Here is a 23,676-nt window from a genome sequence, read left to right on the forward strand (position 1 = left end):
CAAAAAAAAAAAAAAAAAAAAAATCAGTGTCTGATGCTTATATGGCTAAAGCTGGTACTGGCTCCAAACCAACAGGTGAACTTCAAGATAACAATACAAAGGATATCCCAAACTGCATCCTTACAATTCCACTTAGGCATCTAATACAGACTTCAGTACAGTCAAAATTGGACTCGTCCTGCTCCTGGCTTTCCAATCTCAGTGGGAATAGCACTGTCACCTACACAACCTAAAAATGATACACAAGCCAACAGCCCATGACGGGTCTTTGATTCATCCAATTTCATCTCTCACATCTGAACTATGAGCAGGATCTGTGATTCTCCTTCCAGAATAGATTCTACTTCCATCAACATCTCCTTATCTGTCCCCTACTTCGCCTTTGTCTAGGCCACCAGCATCTTTAGCATGGGTTACTACAACAGCCTCCGATCTCACCTCCCTTTATGTTCTTACCTCTGGAAATCCATTATTCTTCATTGAACCACCAGGGTGAGTATTTAAAAACCATCTTCATGATACACTCAGTTTAGGCCCTCTAACAACTGCGCGTTGGAGGAGGGCTAACTTGAGTGTCCTTTGTATGGGTTTGAGTGGATTCCCTGGCATTCTTTCCTGTAGGCATTGGAGTGTGAGATAGTCACACTCTTTGCTCTTCGGATGTGAAGGGTCACCAGCTGTCCTAACTCCATGATGGTATACACAAACCTCTGTAATCCAGCCCTGTCCACACCAGCAGAATTATCTCCTAGTGCTTGGTCTCTTTGCTCCTGAATATTCTATCATGCTTGCCTGAGGGCAGCCGGCCTTGCTGGCTCATTCCTGGGAGCATTTTGCTCCTCGATTTTACAGGGCTGCCTTTTCCTGACACTTTGTCCTCAGTTCAAACATCGCCTCTTTCCTAAGGTCATTTTTCCCCGACACCCAATATCAATCAGGCCTCTGCCCAGCTTTCACTTCACCATCTATTTCATTTATGGTACTTGTCGCCATCTGACACTGTGACTCATTTATTGTGATTTGCTTAATTATATTTTATTGTGATTTGCTTAATTTTTGTGATTTGTTTACTTATTGTTTGTGGTCCCCTATATGCCATAAATGTCAGGTGACGGAAATATTGTCAGTTTCTTTAACCAACAAGTCTTCTAACAACATGAGCATTGGCCTAGCATATAATAACATTACCCCATAAATAACCCTGTATTAACAAATGAAGGATAATTATCCACTAGTTACAGTCTTTTGACAGTCATTAAAACTATAGTTAAAAGCCGGGCTCAGTGGCTCAGCCTATAATCCCGCGCCTTTGGGAGGCTGAGGTGAGTGGATTGCCTGAGCCCGCGGGTTCGAGACCCGCCTGGGCAGCGAGACCTCATCTCTACAATAAATCAAAACATCAGCTGGCGTGGTAGTGCATGCCTGTAATTCCGGCTACTTCGAGGGCTGAGGCGGAAGGATCGCTGGAGCCCAGCAGGTAGAGGCTGCGGTGGCCGGGAGCGGCCACTGTACTCCAGTCTGGGTGACAGAGTGAGACTCCAACTCAAAAAAAAAAAAAGTTTCATGCAGATGGGAGACCTGGAAGTCTGCCAATGTTCAACGTGTAAACTCTGATCCAGTAGGAGACAGTGAGTTCTGAAGACAGATGATTTTGGCATTTGTTTTTTTTTACATTGTTTTAACAAGCAAAAAAATTTTGTCGGCCTGTTGAGAAACAGGCAAACCATGAATAATTGGATGCTATGGACTTCTGTACTAATGTTGTTCGGAGTGTTATCTTTACCATTTCCTGTAACTGCCAATTACTGTGTGAGTTCACATGCAGGACTTTTCCTGAATTCAATGAGTGGATTTATTTACTAAAACAGGAGTGATTCAGGTTGTTTGTTTTGTTTTCTTTTTTTTGAGTTGGTGCCTCACTATGTCACCCAGGCTGGAGTGCAGTGGCATGCTCATGGCCACCGCATCCTCAACCTGCTGGGCTTAGGCAGTCCTCTGCCCAGCCTGCCAAGTAGCTTGAACTTGAGGTGCACACCACCACTGCCAGCTATTTTTTTGATTTATTGTAGAGACAAATCTCAACAAGTTGCCCAGACTGCTCTTGAACCCATGGGATCAGGCAATCTTCTCACCTCTGTCCCCCCAAAGTGATGAGATTAAAGGCATGAGCCACCATGCTTATTCTGGGAGCAGTACATTAAAAGGAGTTGTCTCACTGCATTTACATGACCTCATTTCTGCTGGAACCAAAAATAAAATTTCACAACAGCATCTTGCCACAAATTGAGTAGATATATAATCCAACTTGAATTTCTCTGCAGTAAATGCCCTGACTCTAGTTGTAAACCGAATCTGAGACTGTTTGCTTATTCTTTCTTATACAGAATGATCAGTAAGAAATGCATCATAACATCACAGCCGGAAATCCCTAGGTCATCAGAGCAAAATGTTCCATTCATAGGTGAGAAAATAGAAGCCCAAAGAAAGGTTACAACAGCCTGAAGGTCATAGTGATGGCGATAAAACCATGTGTTCCAATTCCTATGCCTGGTGCTCTTTGGTGCCTTCATTAATTAATATCTACAAGCAACTATGGGTGCAAGCCTCTTTGCTAGGACTAGTGACAGAAAGACAAAAAAAGACCCACCATTAAAGTCTACTCAGGAGCTGGAAAGCCAGATGGTAGTTAGACTATGTGGGGCTCATGTATCAATGAAGACAAGCAGGAGCTCCTAAAGAACCACAGAGGAGATGTCTAACAGTGGAGCAGGTGGTAGCAAGACCTGGAATGCTGGAGTGGGTTTGGTGATGCATTGGGTTTAGGCATGATAGAAAATATTCAAGATGGAGACATCCTGCAGGCAGCTGGTATAAAGCTCAGGGACTCAAGAGAGATGTGAAGGCTCAAGCATGGTCTTAAGAGATGTTAACACGTCGGACAATGTGAGTTCACCTAGTGACCTTAGGGGCTTGCTGGAGAAGAATGTCTTCATGCTGCCTCTCAGTGATGCAAACGCCAGGGGCCACCTGCGCGATGTCCTGAGTGTGACTCTCCTTCTGAGTTTTCCTTCTTTCCAGTAGATTCAAATCTGAGACAGCCTAAATGAGGTCTGTGATGAACCACTTACGAGAAAGGTAAAGGGAAAAGGTCTGGTACTGTAAGGGTGGATTGTGATTACTAGGGTAAGACCACAAATGTACCCACAGAAATACACATGACAGTTGAGAATAAACTCACCCACCTGACTAATAGTAGTATTTTTGTTATGTGACTGCATTTGGTTATATTCCTTTTCAACATGTAGCATTACAAAAATAAACATAATATATATGCATACTTGCAAATGTTGTCATCTTGGGTGAGTAAATATATTTGCTAGAAAGGTCATAACAAATGCTGAACTCATGTCTAAAATAGTCTATGTCCTTGGAGAGTCTTATGCTTTAGAGGATGAATCTATCTTTTTATTTTTAATAATGGATCTGATTGTATATGGATTATTCTATGCTTATATTTTATACACATATACAATTAAAAAATGATTTATTAAAGAAAATATGCTTCATATTTCTCTTTTAAGGGAGAAAAGATTAGAAAGAAAGAGAATGAGGATTTATTTTAATGTACTATTTCCTTAGAACAAATGACAGTTTATGAAAAAGACGTACTCAGCAAACAAAAATTGTCTGATGATTAATATGTTTTTTCCAAAATTTATGAGTTCTTTAAGATACACTAAATCATTAATAAAGCAGAAAAATAACAACTCTGACATGTTTAATCTCTCCTTACTCAAAATGGAATGAATTTTTTTTTCTCCCAAAGGCATAAGGGTTAAATAGCTAAATCCTGCTTTTCTGAAATTTTCATTTTAGCATGACCCTAGACTCATACAAGCTGCAGTAAAATTTAAAATCCTCTCTAGCCCCAGAATGAAAGTAACCTTGTATACAGGTCTCTTTGTTCCAAGGTGGATGTCTCTAGGATGTGGAAGAAAACTGTGAAGGTTTAATTTTTGCCAACTCTATGGATGCTGGAGAAATGCATCTTTTAAAGATAATTTTGTGGTTAAAAAGGGTGCTAAAAATATTCTTGCGTGAGAAGATGTGTGGTCCATTCTGACCTAACAAGAAACGGCATTCACTCCTAGGGTGGCATGTCTGGTGTGCAAAGCTGAACTTGAAACTTCCAGGCTTATTTTCCACCTTTCCAGCTTTCTCTTTCATCACTAGAGAGTGTCAACCGGTCAGAGAAGAAACCAAACAGTGCCTACATAGGAAGTGATTGCTCTACTTGGAACTCATCAGAATATCTGCCAAGAGGATTCTAGGAATGAACATTTTGTCCTTAGAGAAATGCAACTCTCCCTTGAAAGAATGTTGCTTATAAAGGTAGAGACCATTGAGGCTAGAAGCTCACCCATCCATCACCACTCAGAATATATCAAAAGACAAAGCAGGTATGGTAAGACCAGCCTTGACCATCACAGCGGGATTTCATAGTATCAGAGAATTCTGTGACTCTTCTAAAAGTCCCCAAAATTCACTCATGTAATAACATGATCCCATGAAAATGTAATTGACTTTAAACTGGTATCAAGAAGCTGTTGAACTGGTATCAAGAAGCTGTTGAACTGGTATCAAGAAGCTGTTGAACTGGTATCATGGCTGTTGAATTCTCTTCCTGTGTAATACTGAGCCTAGGATGTTTGTGCTGTCAATGACCACCAGGAACTCCTGACTTGGAACAGCAATTGCACTTGTGACAGCAGTGCTGAATAGTGATGCAACTAAGTACTTGGTCTGGGTGTCAGGTGACTCAAAGATTGCCACAGAATGGTTACATTTTCCACTTAAGATCACTTGACCAGCTCTTTATTCATGTGGGATGAAATGACTAGAGTATTTTTGTTGTTGTTCTTTGGTCATTTATCTTAGTGAATTTATTGGCTTCTCAAATGTAAGGTCGTCTTAGATACATTTTTATAATCGTAAATCAACCTCAAACAATATTTGTTAAAAATTCTGGTTCTACGATCAAAGCAAAACTTACCTGTACCAGGCAATCACCCGATTGGAAGTCGGTCTTCCTAGCTTTTGAGAAGTGGCATTTGTCATTGTTTGTGGTCAGAGGAGTGTCTGTCTTTGGAAGTCTGTGCTCTGTCCCGCTGTCCACTTTTGCCCTTTCTAGGTGGGATCCAGTCATCTCCTTGAGAGAATCTATGCCTTTTTTCACGTGAAAGTCTTGCCCATTTCCAGCTTCAGGGTTGGGGCCCTTCTCCGGCTCAAAACTGAGGTCACTGGCCACCTTGGATTCTTCGGGGGACTTGCTGGCAAAAGACTTGGAGATGAACTTCAACTTTCTTGTTCTTTTCCCCTTTTTTGCAATTCGGTCACCTAACCCCAAGTTCGGTATCTCCCCTGGTTCAGAGCTGTTGCTACTATTACCATTATAAGTAGAAGGGGCTTTGCGCTCAAAGCGACGCAGCATAATTCTGTAGATGAAGCTGCCATTCCAGCATTGAGCCAGGTAACTGAAAAAGACAGAGGGACTATTTGAACCTCACGTACCCTTCCTGATCGGCACAAGGATATAAGCGCTCAAGGGCCCACTCGGGACCCATGAGACTAAAAGTCTGGCTGATGGATTGAGGTACTAAGCTTCCTTAAGAGACTCAACACTCAATTTAATCTGTATGCTAAAATTTAATCTGTATCACACCCAAACTCCCCAAACACATAAAAATGTCCATGAATTAGAAATTACTGGTTTAATTACTAATTAACTCCTATAGTATGAGGAGTTAAGAATCTTTCTAGGAACAGAACTAATGCTAACAAATGAATGTTAATATATGAATGCTAGCATATTCAAAAATAAAATCCTTTCCTACTCATTCAGCACCTTTCTTGCATCAGAACTGTGAGACTAGCTGTGGTTGTGCCATGGATGTGCAGTGACTGACACCTGTATTTCCCAGCAGCCCAGATGAGAGGATTGCTTGAGGCTGGGAGTTTGAATCTAACGTAGGCATCAGAGCAAGACCTCATCTTTACTAAATAAATAAATAAGTGAATAAATGCTGGGCATGGCGGCACACACCTGTAGTCCAGCTACTTGAGGGATGAGGCAGAAGGGTCACCTGACCCTAGTACGATGAGCCAGAAAGGAACCACTGCACTCCAGCCTCGGCTATAAAATGAGATCCAAACTCAAAGAAAAAAGAAGAAGAAGAAGAGAATTGCTAGCCTTCAATCTGCCATTCATATAATTTTGATGAAATAAAACTGCAAGTCCCAGGATAGATAAAATGGATTGGGGGAAATGTAAAATTCTGATCTTACCATCAAATCATCCATGGCACAACCACAGGAGTCTCTGCCTCCTCATTGAGTTGAGAGGAGAGCTAGCTGACTTTAAAATGTATCTGACTAGGCTCTGGAAAATGCATGCTACATTGAATGAGTATCAGTCTCACTTCTTTGGGACAGTCCTGGCTTGTCTTCATAACACATACGGATTGTCCTTTCCAGTTGAATATCAAACTAAGAGGAACACTGACAAAGTGGAAAACACACAGACAAAGTGGTCAGGACCAAGGCTGTTGGAAACTGTCAACAAGGAGCAGTTGGAGGAATAAGGAATGCCCAGCATGGAGAAGACAGGGTTGGTTGCTTTTTCATAGCTTTGAGGGCTGCCAAATATTTTGATGCAGGAAATAATAGAATGAAGATCATATAGACAGAGCATGGTGGCTCAAACATGTAATCCCAGCACTTTGGGAGGCTAAGGCAGGAGGGTCACTTGAAGCCAAGAGTTTGAGACAATTCTGGGCAACAAAATGAGACCCCACTCTCTACAAAAATATAGAAAAATCATCCAGAAGTGGTGGTGTGTGCCTGTTGACCCAGTGACTCAGGAGGCCGAGGTGGGTAGATTGCTTTAACCAAGAGTTTGAGGGGCGGTGAGCCACGATCGCGGCACTGCACTCCATCCTGGATGACAGAGTGAAACCAGGTCTCAAAAAAAGAAAAAAGTAATATACGTGAAGTATGACACATGATAACTGCTCCAGATCTTAAAGAATAACATGAAAAGAGACCATCCAATGAAATGAGTAATAAGTGGTATTCAGGACCAGATCATCAAAGATTTAGCAAAGAAAATACTTACTGAAAGTCAGGAAAACAGCCTGGGCAGGACCTTCTTCTACCCATGCTTCTTCTACCCATACCAAATTCAAGAGACACAACAACTGTCTGATGAGTTCAGGGAAATGCCTTCACCAACTGCTATCTTGCCACATTCTACTCATCACCGGTTTCCAAGCAACGGGTGTCAACAACAAACCTCCACCAATCAGACCTGCTCGGGTCTTCATATTCCCCCACACACAAAAAAACACCTGGGCTATAGGCAAAGTAGCCTGTAAAGAAATTAGGACTTCAGGGCAATAGACATTAAGGTGCCCTTTCGTTATCTTGACACCTGGGAAGTCAGAGTTGAGGACTGGAGTAGTCATTATGTGGGAAGGAGGCCAGGTCTTAAAAGTCATCCTCTCATCTATTAATAAGTTTTCACTTAGGTCGCTGGCAAGGAGAGAGAGAAGGAGAGGTGACCAGCTATGTTTGAAAAGCTCTGAATTATGGGCCAAATGCTTTCATTCCCCCATTCCTCATGGTCAAACGTTAACACAATGAAAGGGACTGTCTAACAAAACAAGAGAATAATAATTCTGAAATTTCCCCATAGAGTAACGTGAACAAAAATAAGCATCTCTTACATCAACACAACTTAATAGAAATGTTCCTTGATCCTAGGCTACATATCTTTTTTTTTTTTTTTTGAGTTGGAGTCTCACTCTGTCACCCAGACTGGAGTGCAGTGGCCACTCCCAGTCACTGCAGCCTCGACCTGCTGGGCTCCGGCGATCCTTCCGCCTCAGCCTTCCAAGTAGCTACAACTACGGATGCACATACCACGCCCAGCTAATTTTTGATTTATTGTAGAGATGAGGTCTTGCCAAGTTGCCCAAGCGGGTCTCAAACCCACGGGCTCAGGCAATCCACTCACCTCAGCTCCCAAAGCTTTGGGATTACAGGCTTAGCCACCGAGCCCGGCCAGCTACATATCTTGATGGCAAATTTATATACCCAAAAACAGGAACATAAAAGATGTCATACAGACCCCAGGTTCTTCTAGGAATTAACACAGGATGAGGTGGCTTGAAGACCTTACAAAGGGGTCTAGAAACTGGACATTAAACCTTGCTCTCAGCACAGTTTTTCTACAATGACTAGGTTTCATTTATTTGAATTCTATATATTTTTTTATACTAGAAAAATTCATGGAAAGGTATAAAATCCTAAGAGTATGTAGCCAGGTTGTATGGTTGATTTTGAGCAAAACCCTGCTAATTTCAGGTAGCTCACATTTACAATTCCAACACTTTGGGAGGCCAAGGTGGGTGGATTCCTTGAGTCCAGGGATACAAGACCTGCCTGTACAACATAGCAAAACCTTGATTTTTTAAAAAAAATTAGCCTAATATGGTGGCATATGCCTGTAGTTTCAGATACTTGGGCTGGGTTATAACATTGGTCTAAGCCTTGGAGGTCAATGTTGCCATGAACCATAATTTTCTTGGCCTTGGAATAGCAATTCTAGCCCCTGTATTCCAACCTGGCAGACAGAGAGAGACCCCAACCACAACAGCAGCAACAACACCAACACCAACACCAACATACATATGCTCAGATGTTTTGACAATTGGTTCAGTATAGTACAAACAGGACCAGATACAGAGCTGGACACCCAAACTTCATTCTGGCTTTGGCCCAACCATGTAACACAATGATAATTACACAAATTCATTAACTGATAAATGTATAAACAAATTTTGATATATCTATATAACAGAGTATTATTTGGCAATTAGAAAGAATGAATTATAGGCTGCAACATGGGTGAAACTTGGAAACATTATGCAAAGTGAAGAGGCCAGATCACAAAAGATCACATATTGTAAATTCCTTTCTATGACAGTCCCAGAAGAGGCAAATCCAGAGAGACAGAATGATCAGTGGTTGTCAGGGGCTGGGGAGAGCTGAATTGGACAACTTGCTAACAGGTTCAGGTTTTTTAGGGGTGAAGGAAATGTTCTGAAATTAGACATGCTGGTGGCACAACACAACACATATACTAAAACTGACTGAATGGCACCTGTTAAAATAGTAAATTCTATGTTATGTGAATTACATCTCATTTAAAAGCCAGCAAAAAGCACTGGATAGGTTTTGAGTTGATTCTTTGACTCGACACTATATTATAGACATAAGAACTCTCTTAACAGAAGAAGAGACAGCAGCTCACAAATATTAATTAGTTTGCCCAATTCACATAGCTACTAAGTGGGGGATCCAAGTCTACCTGATTCCAAAACCCATGTTGCTTCCACTGTGCAATTATGATCTTTAAGTCCTTACCAACTTTGGGTTTTAGTTTCCTCATCTGTAAAGTGCATCATCTCTCAGTGGCTTTCATGTTCTAATACTGTAGGTGCTAGATTCCCAGGAAGAGTTCTGGTGATAAGATAGGCAACCCATTTCAACAGTACTGCTCCAGTGCCCAGGACCGCACATAAACCTTTAGCAATGGAACATTCATTTTTATGTCCAAGTTGTCCTAGGACTCCCAAACATTTACTATCAACCTGGCAAAAATACATTCAGCGTTGGTTTTGGAAATTCACCTTTTATGGTAAAACTTTGAACAACTGGAGGGCTTGTATGCAGAGACCCTCTTTTTATTTTTTATTTTATTTTATTTTTTTGAGTTGGAGTCTCACTCTGTCGCCCAGACTGGAGTGCAGTGGCCGCTCCCGGCCACCGCAGCCTCAACCTGCTGGGCTCCGGCGATTCTTCCGCCTCAGCCTTCCAAGTAGCCGGAATTACAGGCAAGCGCTACCACGCTCGGCTGATTTTTTGATTTATCGTAGAGATGAGGTCTCGCTGCCCAGGCGGATCTCGAACCCGCAGTCTCAGGCAATCCATTCACCTCAGCCTCCCAAAGGCGTGGGATTACAGGCTGAGCCACTGAGCCCGGCTGAGACCCTCTTTTTAGTACCAAAAAGGCTGGCCCATCGATTCTGAATTCAAGACTTAAATATCTTTCCCCTCCATCCTATCACAGAAGACCCAAGAACCTTGGAAAGTGCCTGTGACTGAGACAATATTTTACTTCTTCTGCAAGGTCCACACTTGGCAAAATGACAAAGCCACGAGGAGTTTATCTTGGGTTCAGCACCAGCTTCCTTTCCTTTCCTGGCTTCCTAGCCATAAATAAGACCTTAAAGGACCTTCATGGCAGGCTATTTTATTCCTTTCCGGACACTGAATTTTCGAAGGTCATCCTGAAGACAAAGTGTAATGAATGAATTATTGATGCTTTAGAAGCTAATGAGAAGGACTTTTAGGCGGAGGGTAATTTTCTTAGAATTCTTAAAATCACCTTAAATGTGATACTACCACATTCCTGTCCCACCTGTATTTAAATTGTATTTAAATAATTTTCCTAACTCTTCCAATACCTTATGGCTAATTCATATATCCAAATCCACTTTTTGCTCAGTGGGATCCCTATCCAGCAGTAAAATCTTAAATTAAACTTCAAAGTATTTTAGAAAAAAGATATGAAACAATCGTGTGATTTAGGAAAAGAAAAATCTTCCTCTTTGTAAACAGGCATAAGTCTTTCAGTAGCTTCTCCTTCACACACAAATATTTTTTATAGTACTTGAATTTATTTATTCATTTATTTATTTACTGTTAACTATTAAATTTTTATTTTTAAGATTTGGGGTACAATTCCAGGTTAGGTATACAAATATGCATTATTCACACAAAATTTTTAAAAATTTTTCCCCAATATTGGAGATTTTCCTCTGGCATGTAAAGTTATTAGCTCAATTAAATTTTGAGTTTAACTTTCCCAGGTTGACCTTAAGGTAAATGAAGAGACCAGCATACCCAGAAATGAGTTCTAACCTAATCCCTTCCCTCTGAAATCTGTTGCACGTTTTTACTTCTCTTGGATCTTTTTTTTTAACACATTACTTCTTCCTTCCTTCCATGAAAAAGGTAGTTCATTCAAAAAAATGTTTTGAATAATTCCTTGGTGCTCTGTCATAATTTTTGAGTCTGGGATCTCCAAGGGCGGGAGGTTCTGTGCAGGGGTTGACAGGTGAGGCTGGGGGTTTGGAAAAGTTTCCTGGAGTTTGATGACCAAGAAAGATAGGGAAACAGCAGATAACAGAGAGGCAAACAAGGAGGGTATCAGAAGACCAAAGACACGCATCATTTGTGACAGCCCTAATTCTATCCAAAAAGATCTTTAGGCAGCTGTATATTTTTGATATTTTGATGGTTTTGCCAAATCTTTGGAAGGGACAATTTCCAGGTGCCTCTGAAAATCATCTTGGACATCCAGCCATCGAATATTAATGCCTGGCACACAGTGTGACCTCACAGGAGTGCTGCCAAGTTGAACCTCGGGTGTGGAGGCATATGTGTCTGCAATTCCTAGTAACTTGAATCGTCACCACTGAGCACTGGCCTGTACCACAGTGCCAAAATATACGGTATAACTCAAAGAACACATAAAGGAATCTTGAAACTCAGACTTCTCACCAAAGGAGACACTCCAATTTCATCAGAGATCCCCAGTGTAGACAACAAGAGAGTAGACATTGACTGCAAGAGGATGTTTACAGACGAGTTTTTCACGACAGGGTCTGAGTTCTAGAATACAGCACTAACTGCTAATGGCCATCTTGCCTAACACACAAGGCAAACAGAGATAACTTGTTATTGCCCATGAATTTCTCTTCCATAAGAAGTAATGGGAAACTGAAAAGCTGTTTGTGGTCTTTTGAAAAACTGCTAAGCCTAATTAGCTCAGTGAACCCTCTGAGTCTATAAATCTATTGGTTCCCCAAGAACAGCAGGGTTGAGGAAGTGTTGAGCATATACAGATTAATTATATGGGAAATCTTGGCTGGGAAACAGGAGGAAATGTTTGGACAGTTCCATTAGAGGCATTGGGACCCAGGTTGCCAAGGACACTCTTTCAGGTATTGTCTCCTGGCTACCTTGAACATTAGGCACACTTTTCAGATTCCACAATCTAGCCCAGAAAGAGTCCAGTTGTCCTTAGGGGACTCTGAGGATGGATTTTTTTTTTTTCGACTGGATACCATACTGACAAGAGCAACTTGATATCTTAGGTGTGCTCATAAGGCCTTTCCTGACGATAATCAATCAACTTCTTTGCTAGTAAGGGAAAGAGTAAGCTCTGTTTAGATGGAGGAAGATGGGGCTTAGGTGCATGATGCTTTCAATAGATCAGGGTCTAAACTTAGGAATAGATGTGACCTGAATGGTGCATTCCCGCTGCTGGTTGCAGGAGCTGATGGAGAAAGCCACTTTCTGTTTCCTGTTTCCCTCCCTATTCAGCAGAAGAGCCAAGGCTCAATCTCTCCTCCCTTCTCTCCCTTATCTGTAATTTACAGTTGGGAATATGAATAAATGGACATGTGTTTTTCATTATAAAAAGCTTATCGTTAATAATTTTTGTCATAAAATGCAAATTGGGAGACACATGTTAGAGTGAGGAATTAATTAGGGCAAATATTTTAGATTTTTTCTAATCTATGACACAGTATTAGTCATTCAAATCTAATTCAAATAGTTAACTACCAAATTTTGCTACCACCACATAGTTTAGTACTGAAGTTTAAATCATATATACCCACCTATATGCCAGAACTGAAGTCCACAGTACCCAGAGGGAACTGGGGATTAGGGAATTGGTACAAATATGCTGGTACTCTCCTACTGTTATTACTGGGAGTAATGAACATTTGTCGTCTCTAATTCTGGAGTCTGGAGTCTGCTGACATCCATAAAACTGTGATGGGCTAACTTGGTAACTTACTAGTAAAATCATAGTATTTTTTCTTTTGGGGTAGGGTCTCACTCTGTCACCTATACCAGCAGTGGCACAATCACAGCTCAACACAGACTAGAACTCCTGTGCTAAAGTGAGCCTCCCGCCTTAGCCTCCTGAGTAGTTGGAACTGTGGACACAAGCCATCATGCCTGGCTAATTTTTTTTTACGTTTTTGTTGAGACTAGGTCTCACTATACTGCCCAAGCTTGTCTCATACACCTAGGCTCAAGGAATCCTCCCAATTCGACTTCCCAAAGTGCTGGAACTATAGGCTTTAGCCACCAAACCCAGCAAATCATAGTTAATGATATATAGCACAGAATCAGTCAGTTTATGATTGATCTTTTCCAAAACATTAAAGTTATAAAAGGAGCACACTGATATTTTACTTTTGACACAAATGACTAAGAAACCTAAAACAATGTGCATCATAAGCCAAACCAATAACAAAAATAAAATTTTCGTTAAGGCAGAATCAAATAGAGGTAGAATTATACTGAAAGGACTAAGAAAGGAGATAAATATTTCACCCATGACTGCACAACGCTCTGATGAAATTCAGGGCATCAGTCTCTAAGGCAACAGCTCTATTTGTATACATCAGCATGAAGTGTTCATCCTCCTCCCTTTCCCTGATTAAATTCCATCGCTGGCACTTGCTGGCCCATTGGCTACAATCTTCCTTCTGTGCTGAATCAGAGTTGATTCTTTTTCAGTTTCCCGCTAGAATGTTCCAGATGTAGAGAGATGGAAGTGGAGAGAAATACGGAAAATGATGGATCCAAGCAGCTAAATTTTCTTTCAATGGAAAGAATGATTTTTATTTCCATACAACAGAGTATCACTGATTTTCACATGTGTCTTGAAAGGTTCATATCTCAAACTAAGAGATGTAAACTTAAATTCTCAACCCATACAACAAGGTGTCTCTACACTAGAATGCATCAGGCATATCAACTCTAATAAAGCTTCCCAGGGAAGAAATACACATACGGCCCCTTCTATCATACAGCAGTAAGCGTGCAGTAATAGGCAGTTTCCACAAAGGTTTTTTTTTTGTTGTTGTTGTTGAGTTGGGGTCTCACTCTGTCGCCCAGACTGGAGTGCATTGGCCGCTCCCAGCCAACGCAGCCTCGACCTGCTGGGCTCCGGTGATCCTTCCGCCTCAGTCTTCCGAGTAGCTGGAACTACAGGCGTGCATTACCACATCCGGCTGATTTTTTTTGATTTATTGTAGAGATAGGGTCTCGCCAAGTTGCCAGGGTGGGTCTCGAACCCACGGGCTCAGGCAATCCACTCACCTCAGCCTCCCAAAGGCGTGGGATTACAGGCTGAGCCACCGAGTCCAGCTCCACAAAGGTTTTTGTATACTTCATTTCTGCATGAATCAAGAAAAACTTTTTAAAGCACCCAAAATGCCTGTTGGAAACAGAAATTCAGTGGAAAATGCTTGATCAATGATGAGAATTGATCTCATAAAACATACTGCTGAGATAACAGGCCCTAAAAAGAGAATATCAAAGCATTGAATTGCAAATGATTGCATTTCTGTATTGAGTTACTACTATGAGTAGATCAGTGCTTCTCTAACAATATGAGACCAACATGAAGGGCACACACAATCAAATTAGAATTCCATTCACACAGCTTTGCCAATTCATATCAGTGATGTCGGTCACACTTTCCTGGTGGAGGTGCATTGGAGGGACCACAGGAGTGCTGGTGAAGTCAGACTTTGCTATACCTGAATGAGTCAGTCTCGCCTCATCAGGGAATTGAGGAACATCAGAAAATGTGCATGGGAACTCATTCCACTTTTTTTCATGACATAGTGATATTTTTTTCCCATTTAATGAATTACTACTTGTTCATTACAAATTTACTAGTTCAATCTTTCACACATTAAAATAGTTATTAAATACATTGTATGCAAGGCACTGTTGTAGGCATCTGATGGCACAGAAGTGAACAAAACAAAGATTTCTGTTTTTGTGGAACTCACAATATAGCCAGGGCAACATGACATTATCTTAAAAGCAGAGACCATACCATACCCTTAACTAGACACCAAACCTGCTGGTGCTTTGATCTTTGATCCCAGCCTCCACCTATAGGATCTCCAGTGAGAGATAGCAGTGGAAATGGTAAGAAATCTCCCTAGTCATGATCAGACAAACAATACATCTATTAAAATAAGCATCCAGCTACAAAGCAGTTTAGAAAGTAAGACTTACTGTGAAAACCACAAAACCCTGAACAGGATAAAGAAGCTCAGCCTTGCCAAAGGCTGGAAAATTCGGGGTGAAATGTCCAATTCTGTGGTTAGCGCAGCTCCATGGGGAAGTATACATTGAAAAAAGACTCAAAGAGATCAAAGCGTTGGCCGTGGAGCATGCCTGGGAGAAGAGTGTTGCAGACAGAGGGAACAGGCAGGGCAAAAGTGGTAAACTGGAGACTCTCCTGATGTGTTGGAGGAAGAGTGAGGAGACTTTTGTGTCTGAAGAGGAGTGAGCAAGGAGGAGGGTGATAGGAGAGGAGGTGAGACGTAACAGCGATCAGATTATGCAAGGACTTGTGGGCTAATGTAAAGACTACTGCAAAATGGGGAGCTGTTGAATTTGAGCAGAGGTGCAAGGTGATGTGTGTTACGTTTAAAATGTTCCCTGTGTTTCAGCGTTGAGAATAGTTGTGGTTGGGCAAGGATAGAAGGGGAGAGCAGAATGAAGACCTTCTACAGGAATTCCAGTGAGAGATAAGATGGCTCACTGTAGAGTAGCGATGGAAATGGTGAGAAATGACCAGAACTGTAAACAATTTAGAAGGTAAACTCAATGGGCTTTGCTCTTTGTTGGATATGGGATGTGATAAAGATGGTGCTATAGCTTGAACATGTGTCCCTCCAAAATCCGTATGTTGGAACTGAAACCCTAATGTGATAATATTAAGGAAAAGGGGCTTTAGGATGGGATTAACTCATGAAGACAGAGCCCTCATGAATGGAGTTAATAACCTTACAATAGGGGAGGAACTAGCTAGGCCTTTATTTTTGCCTTTCGATCTCTCTCACCATGTTAGGGCACAGCACTCAGCACTTCTGGAAGAGGCAGCAACAAGGCACCATTTTGGAAGCAGAAAAAATACCCTTACTAAACACCAGACTTGCTGGAGCCTTAATCGTGAACTTCCCAGACTCCAGAATTGTGAGAAGTAAGTTTCTATTCTTGTAAATTACCAAATCTATGGTGTATTTTGTTATAGCAACTACAACGGACTAAAACAGATGGTGTCTGGGTGTTTGGCATGTGCAGTTGGAACAATGAAGTTGCCATCACCTGAGGTTGTACAGTTTTTTGGGGTTAGGATTATCTGACTATTCTGAATGCATAGATCTGTTGGAATTAAATTTGGATTATCCTGAGTTTGAGATGCCCGTGTGGTTGTTCTGTGAGCAGCTGGATATCTTTAGGAGTGGAGAACTGGTATGGAGAAAAAAATGTGGCAGGTGTCAGCATATTGATCATAAAATCTCCTAAAGATAAATCTATTTAGGTGAACTTTTTAGGTCAAAGCTTTTGCTGGGTCATAAGCACACTCAAGTTTTCCCATATGTACTGGAAGTCTTTTTTTTTGTAGAGATGAGATCTTGCTATGTTATTGCCTATGATGTCTTGGACTCCTGGGCTCAAGTACTCCTCTCACTTCAGCCTCCCAAAGTGCTGGGATTATAGGAGTGAGCCACCATGCCCGTTTGAAGCTAGCAATTCGGATGCAAGACATTGTTGAAGGAGTTGTAAAAAAAATTTTTTTTTTTATGATATATGAGCATTGACTGTGTATGGAGAAATCTGAAAGACCATTCAAAATCAGGATGGTCAGCCTAGGCAATGTAGTGATATACCCATCTATGAAAATTTAAAAATTAGTCTTGTGTGGTGACCCAAGCCTGTAGGCCAGGTACTCAGGAAGCTGAAATAGAAGAATCACCTGAGCTATAACAAATTACCATGGGCTAGATGGTTTATAAACAACAGAAATTTTTTCTTACAGTTCTAGAGGTTGGAAGTCCAAGATCAAGACACTAGCATCTTCAATGTCTAGGGAAGGCCTACTTCCTGGTTCATACATGGCGCATTCTTGTTTTATCCTCACGTGAAAAATGAGGCAAAGGAGTTCTCTGGGACTTATTTTATAAGGACATCGATTCCAGTCATGAGGACTCCACCCTCATGACCTATTCACCTCTCTAGAACCCCACCTACAAATATGATTTGGTTTCAACATGTGAATTTTAGGTGGACAGAACATTCAGTCTGTAGCAAGAGTATACATATATGTATGTGTATATGTGTGTGTGTGTGTGTGTGTGTGTATATACACATATACATATATATATAAATATTCATGTTACTAGGCATTCACATCAACTGCATTTCATTTTTTTATTTTCTCTCTGTATTTGTGCTCAAGTCTTTTCTATACATCCTTTACCTGCCTCTTGTGCTAACAAGCTTCCAAACTTCCCCCATGCCCTGCTCTCTGGACCAGCCCAAAATACTTATTTCATATCACAGGGGTCTTAACTACAAGTTGTCCCTAAGAGCTGGAGTCTGGCCAGAAAAATCAGCACATCCTGCTTTACTGACTGGACACTAACCTGAGATTCAGCTCTCCAGTCCTTCCAGGTACCCTGCCTATAGCAACTACTGTGCTCTCTCTGCATACAGCGTTACCCTGGGCCTTGCCTCAGAAGAGGCTACTATTGATGCTAATGGGTAACTGAAGCCAGAGCATGTCCCAGAGATTACGTTCAATTTCTTTTCTAACCTCAAGCCCACCACACCCTAAAAAATGTGTCAAGGATGACCCAATCACTGAGCTGTGTATTGCCATTGCCACATCTCCTACACTCCTCCATAGTGAAAGCGCTGGAAGCTATGAGAACTGGTAGCACACATTCTCCCTTTCTGCCTCCCTTCTGCAAAAGCAACCAAATCTGATGTTTCACAACCTACCAGATATCCTCTAGCCTATCCAGTGATCTTTCAAAAGGTGGCCATACCCTCTCCCTTACTCAGAGACCCTCAAATAAGGGAGAATTCCAGTGTTCTTGCACCTCAGAACACAGTGCTTCTCACACACTAATTCCCACACGGACAGCACGTCTATACCCTCCACTTTACTCTCTTTTCAAGAGAATCCAGCTCTATCTTGAAATAATTTCCCCAGCTAGCCTCAGTACTTCCAAGGTCCATTCCATTGTCTTGACCAGAGCCTGCCTCTACCTTGAACCAAACCTGGCTTCACTTATGTCAAAACACCTTCCACCAAAATAGTGGGCTTCTTTTCTGAATTTCCCTCACAATTTTGAAGTCAGCAGAGAAGAGGTACTTAAGAAATTGAAAAGTGATCATCCCCATCAACATGTTCCGGCTAATGTAATGAATGGGTCTTCTGAATCTCTCCTATCCAGTGTCTTGGGGATTTTTCAAAATCTGATTTCCTTTTTCTTTCTTCTAAGAGGCTCTCTGGCAGGCATGGCTGAGCTGGATAAGTCCCATAATCTATTGAGGTTCATGTAGATTGACTTACTGAATTTTGTGACCTTCCTCCATGAGCAAGGCATGCTCCTTAGAAACTGAGTTTGAATTTTTTCCCCTATCATTTGTTCTTCTTTATGATCCTTAAGGACTCTTCTCCTGCTTTAGAGAACTTTTATACAAGTCAGCTAAATCACCAGAACCTTGGCCTAGAGAAACAGACAAGCCATGTCTTTACAGACGTTGATGGAGTAACTTTTAAACCTTGGCTTCTGGTCAGTGCTCTCTTCATGTGTCTGTTGACACTTGTAACTGTGATGTGGTGTGATCTCTCTGAGCCCTCTGGTTCTCAGTAATGATCAGACAGCAACATGCAAAGGCATTTATATTTATCTACTAGGATTTAAAAAGTAACTGTAGTGAAGCATTAAGGAAACCCCAAGTCACTGGATACACAAGCACAAATGTTGAAAATGCAAAGCTTGGTTTTAATGGTGTGTTTATATCTGAAGTTCCAAAACTTAATGTGCGTTTTAGAATACACATGGGGAAGGGTACCAATGTCAATTAAGTTGTAACTACTGGGGATGCCAAAAACTGTATATGCATTTTAACCGATGTTATCTATGTATTACTTTTAGTTGACCGTAATTGGAAGTGTTGGGATGCTGATGGTAACCCCTCTGTGCACTTCCTGTAATTGCAGAAGTCAAACGTGACACTTGTATTTCATCTTTTAATTTTAATACAGTTTTTTCCATTCTTAAAATGTGTGTGAATTTTTTGACATTCTCTGTATATGCTGCATACTACGTTAACTGCACATATATATCATCTCATTTCAATCTAAAACAACTCTATCAAAGTGGAATTTATGATCCGTCATTCAGAGATGAGAAAATTGAGGCTTAGAAAGATTAACTTGCCAAGGTCACAGAGCTGGTAAGAGTAGAACTGGGATTCAACTCTCCACAGTCTGATTCCAAAGAAACCTGATAATGGCCTTGGGATTCACTGCTGGCAAAGGCGCCTCCTAATGTTGCTCATGCTGAACAGGTTTGGATATAGACAAAGGGCTACAACTTCGAACTATTCAACCAGGACTCTTTCCACATCCACATCATAAAGGATTATACTTTAGTGATATGGTAACACCCAAAATATGCCCTGCACCCATGAAAGAAGACCTTAGGGAAAACAAGAAGTATTTTCAGGCAGGCCCACATGGCAGGGAGGAGGTGAGGTGGTTTCTCAGAGTGTATGGGGAAGTGGCAAAGTACTTCATTCCATCTCTCAGTTATAAGCTTGAGTGAGTTCCCAACCATTCTAGAAAAACAAAGGCAACACTAGCTCAGATTACCTAGAATTAGGGGACTAAGAAACCAGCTTGGCTGCCAGTCCAGCCAAGGCCAAGCAAGCTTGTCCTTTCATCTTAAGGGCACCCTGCAAAGCTTGCTTTTAATGGTGTGTTTATATCTGAAGTTCCAAAACTTTCCAGGACTCTGTGTCCCTTCCGCAAAAGCAACCAAATCTGATGTTTCACAACCTGCCCGCCACCCAAACTTGTCCCCTCATCTTAAGGGCACCCTGGTGCTCAGTCACCTTGGCTCCCTTCCTGTGTCCCCCTTTACGTCCCCACTCCAGACTAGCCCTTCTCAAGCAGTACTGTGTGCTGGAGACCTCTTCCTTTACAGGGAGCTGTCCTTCCTGGTTATCTGTAGTCTACACATACCTGTAAGTAAGAAGCAACTTAAGACTGTCTTCATAGTTCCTGCAGAATCTTGTGGAAAATAATGTGTTATCAGGGGAGAGGAACTGACAGAAGTCAGAACAAGGGAGGGGCTGGCAAATCCCTGTGCTATGCCGTGACACAGGCACCACTCAGATCCTCCTTCAAGTAAAAACTTGCTGTCCATCTGGTTGCTGGTGTGGTTTGCTCATGATCTCCAGCTATGAGCTTCATCAGGGTCAGGGTCAAGCTCTTCTGGGGTGATTTATGGTCAATGGTTGGGGAAGATGGGAAAACCAGGTCTGACCTCTACCCGGTGCAAATCCTCACTCCAGAGCTCCACATTGGGCTGACACTTTGTCAGGTCTGTATCACAGCATGCCACTCCCCCTTCCCAGTCCTACCTCCTGCCTCTTCCTTCCACAGGTGTTATCCCAACAAATATTTCACTCTTTTAGCTCTGACTTGGCATCTGCTTCCTGGAAAGCCCACTGAGAGAGAGGGCAATTTGATGAGAACAACAAAGTAGATGACAGATGATAAAGAAAATGACAGGAAGTACCAGTAGTCAAAGAGGTCAGTGAGAAATGGACAGGAGGCAGGTGCAGTGGCTCACGCCTATAATACCAACACTTTGAGAGGCCAAGGTAGGCAGATCACTTGAAGCAAAGTGTTTGAGACCAGCCTGGGCAATATAGTGAGACCCTGTCTCTACAAAAAAATTGGCTGGGTATGGTGGCATGCACCTATACTCCCAGCTACTCAGGAGACTGAGGTGAGAGGATCGCTTGAGCCCAGGATTTCAAGGCTGTGGTGAGTTGGGATCGTGGCACCTCACTCCAGTCTAGGTGACAGAGTGAGACCCAGATTCAAAAAAAAAGAAAAGAAAGGAAAAGAAAAAATTGACAGGACTCAAGGTAATCTGGATAGATAGAAAAGATTTCCTTTTGATCTGTTGGCTGGTAGAAGGAAAAACCAACAACACAGAGTTTCTTCTGTTTGAGATTTTCTTGATACCTAAAGAACTTTATCAAAGCTCATGTGAAAATCAACTGTGTGGCAAGATTTTCTTTGCTCAGGTCTCCCCTGCCACTACGGCCTTTGGGCAAGACACATAACATCAGAGACTGTCCCTTAGGCTCATCTACCTATGCACGTGTTGGCTGGATTAAATGGGAGCATTGACTGAGCTGGCTGGCTGGATTCCCACCAGCACACAGTAAATGCCAATTAATGTTAGCTTCTTTCCCCATCAGAAATGTGCTAGGATAATCACAGCCCAACTAGCTAAAATTGTCTTCTGCACCTGTGAAGGTTGGAAGCTCTGAAAGGTGAACTCACAAAGGACAGTGGTCAAAACCAATTCTGTGGTAAGAATGAGGCAAAAGGAACCTTGGCTAAGTCTGGAAAAAGCCAAGTTCACTGGGGAAGGTAAAGAGGCAGAAATAGATTCTAAATCTCAAGATCCAGAAAGGTGGAGCAAATGTGCCTTAGAGACAGAACCTCTGCTGGCCCCTTGAACCAAAGAGGTGTTTTGAGGTTACGGTGAGCACAAGTAATTGCACTGAGAAAGACGGGATGTGTGTTCATATGTGCACGGGTGCTGGGTTGGAGAATCAAGCTAGTGTAGACAGTAAGTACAGAGTATGACTAATTGCAAGTCATACCTTCTGCCAGAGGGCGATGAGACAGATGTTTCCCAGAACACAGACTAACGTTCGTGTGCATTGGCCAGGGTCTGACTTCCACCACCTATATCAACTGCATGCCTTCTGGCCTGACCTGAACTCCAGAGGGTCCCAGAGGGTCTGGAATTGCTGCAGAACTCAAAGTGGAGTCTGGGAGGCTGCCCAAACCAACCAGGCTGCCAGATCAGCTGACCTTTGAATGTTTTGTAAAACATGTGACTGCTGGTGTATGTGTGAGGAGAGACCCTGTCTCTTGGGCATCTATGTTGCACTAACCCACTCAGGACTTCCTCTTACTTTTCCTCCATTTATCACGAGAATTTGGATGACTACCCTCCCTTTTGGTTCTTCTGCCTCCTTCAAAAGGGCCTTTTCCACTTTTCTGAGGCAAAAGCTGGACTGTTTTAATATTATTTCAACATATTATAATGTCATTAGATAGCCAACATTATGATGTTTTCTAAATGTCAAGAGACTTTAGAAACTTACAACTTACAAACTGCAAACTTACTAACTCTAGGAGAACACACTCCCAGCAGCAACAGCCAGTACCTCCGCTTTTGCACTACCAGGTTTCAGAGGTACAAGGTGTGGGTTTTTAAGTCACAAACATGTTTTATAATATTAGGAACTCACTGTGTTACCCAGTGTTCTAAGAAGGAAATAGCTGGCAGCCAGCACACACTAGCCTTGGGATCCAATTTAGAGCAAACTGAAAACATCCAGAAACAAAATCAAAGCCATGGGCTGCCTGGAAAAGAAAACATCCAGAAAAGTTCTTTCTTGAGCTGTACACCAAGAAGACTACAATCTGAAAGGAGGGAGACACAAAACATTTGACCAGAGGATCTTCTTCAATCTCTTGGGAGGAAAGACACAAGAAAAATTTCTATCATGGCACTATTGCATTTAGATTCACAAATACTTCTCATAGGTGATAGGGCATCTTAACTTGTCCTAATTCCCCAGTGTGGGGGCAAACCACATTCCTTTTCCAATGAAACTACAGTTTCATCTTATTTTTCCCACTATAATCTATCTAAAATTTTATTTATTTTAATCTAATTTTAGAGTTGTGGGATACGTGATGATTTGCTACATAAGTAAGTTGCATGCAAGTGAAGAGCGTGTTACCATGTACCTCCCACCCCCCATAGCAGCAGTCCTGGTTCAGGGGTTGAGACACACAATTCACCAGATGTTTAACCAGCTAATTGTGGCTCTAGGAGAGACCTGGGACACTGCTTTGCCAAGACAGAGCAACACTCTACAACTGGGTTTTTGCTGCTGTTAGTACTTCACATCTTGACTCTCTTCAACGATTTCCTTCTAAAGAGAGGCCCTACAGTCTATGGAACTAGCTCTTTTGGCCTGTTGAGTGTGTCAAGATGAGACTTACTGACTTTTCCTCCCTCTCTGACTTCCCCAAAGGGGACCACAAGGTACTTTGGATTTGAGCAAAAGGAGATGAAACCCAGATATGACTTACAGGAAAGAAAAGGTAAGATGTGTAAGCAGATCACTCCACAATTTCAACAGTTTCTTGAGAAGAATTGAAAAGGGGGTTCTTTAAATTTCCTAGCACAAAATTTATAAGGTCTAGTTTCACTGAAAATGCTTTCAAAAAACATAAATATGTGACCAAGTCCAATAGGCTTTTTTTTTTTTTTTTTGGAGTTGGAGTCTCACTCTGTGGCCCAGACTGGAGTGCAG

At 41.8% G+C, this 23,676-nt stretch overlaps 2 protein-coding genes across 2 annotated transcripts in view; one reads left to right on the plus strand and one right to left on the minus strand.

Annotated features, from left to right (window-relative positions):
- LOC103261021 (PDZ domain-containing protein 2-like) overlaps positions 1-5,491 on the minus strand; it is a 21,783-nt gene extending 16,292 nt beyond the window's left edge. Inside the window, exon 1 of the mRNA XM_021712651.1 lies at positions 5,054-5,491. Within this exon, the coding sequence (XP_021568326.1) occupies positions 5,054-5,491 (438 nt within the window). The remainder of the gene's footprint in view (positions 1-5,053) is intronic.
- The window catches only part of MGAM (maltase-glucoamylase), a 210,499-nt gene that overhangs the window by 42,956 nt on the left and 143,867 nt on the right, over positions 1-23,676 (plus strand). The gene's annotated exons all lie outside the window — the stretch shown is intronic.

The sequence above is a fragment of the Carlito syrichta genome, unplaced genomic scaffold (genome assembly GCF_000164805.1).
Source record: "Carlito syrichta isolate Samal-C Ts95f unplaced genomic scaffold, Tarsius_syrichta-2.0.1 Scaffold303563, whole genome shotgun sequence".
Classification (NCBI taxonomy): Eukaryota; Metazoa; Chordata; class Mammalia; order Primates; family Tarsiidae; genus Carlito; species Carlito syrichta.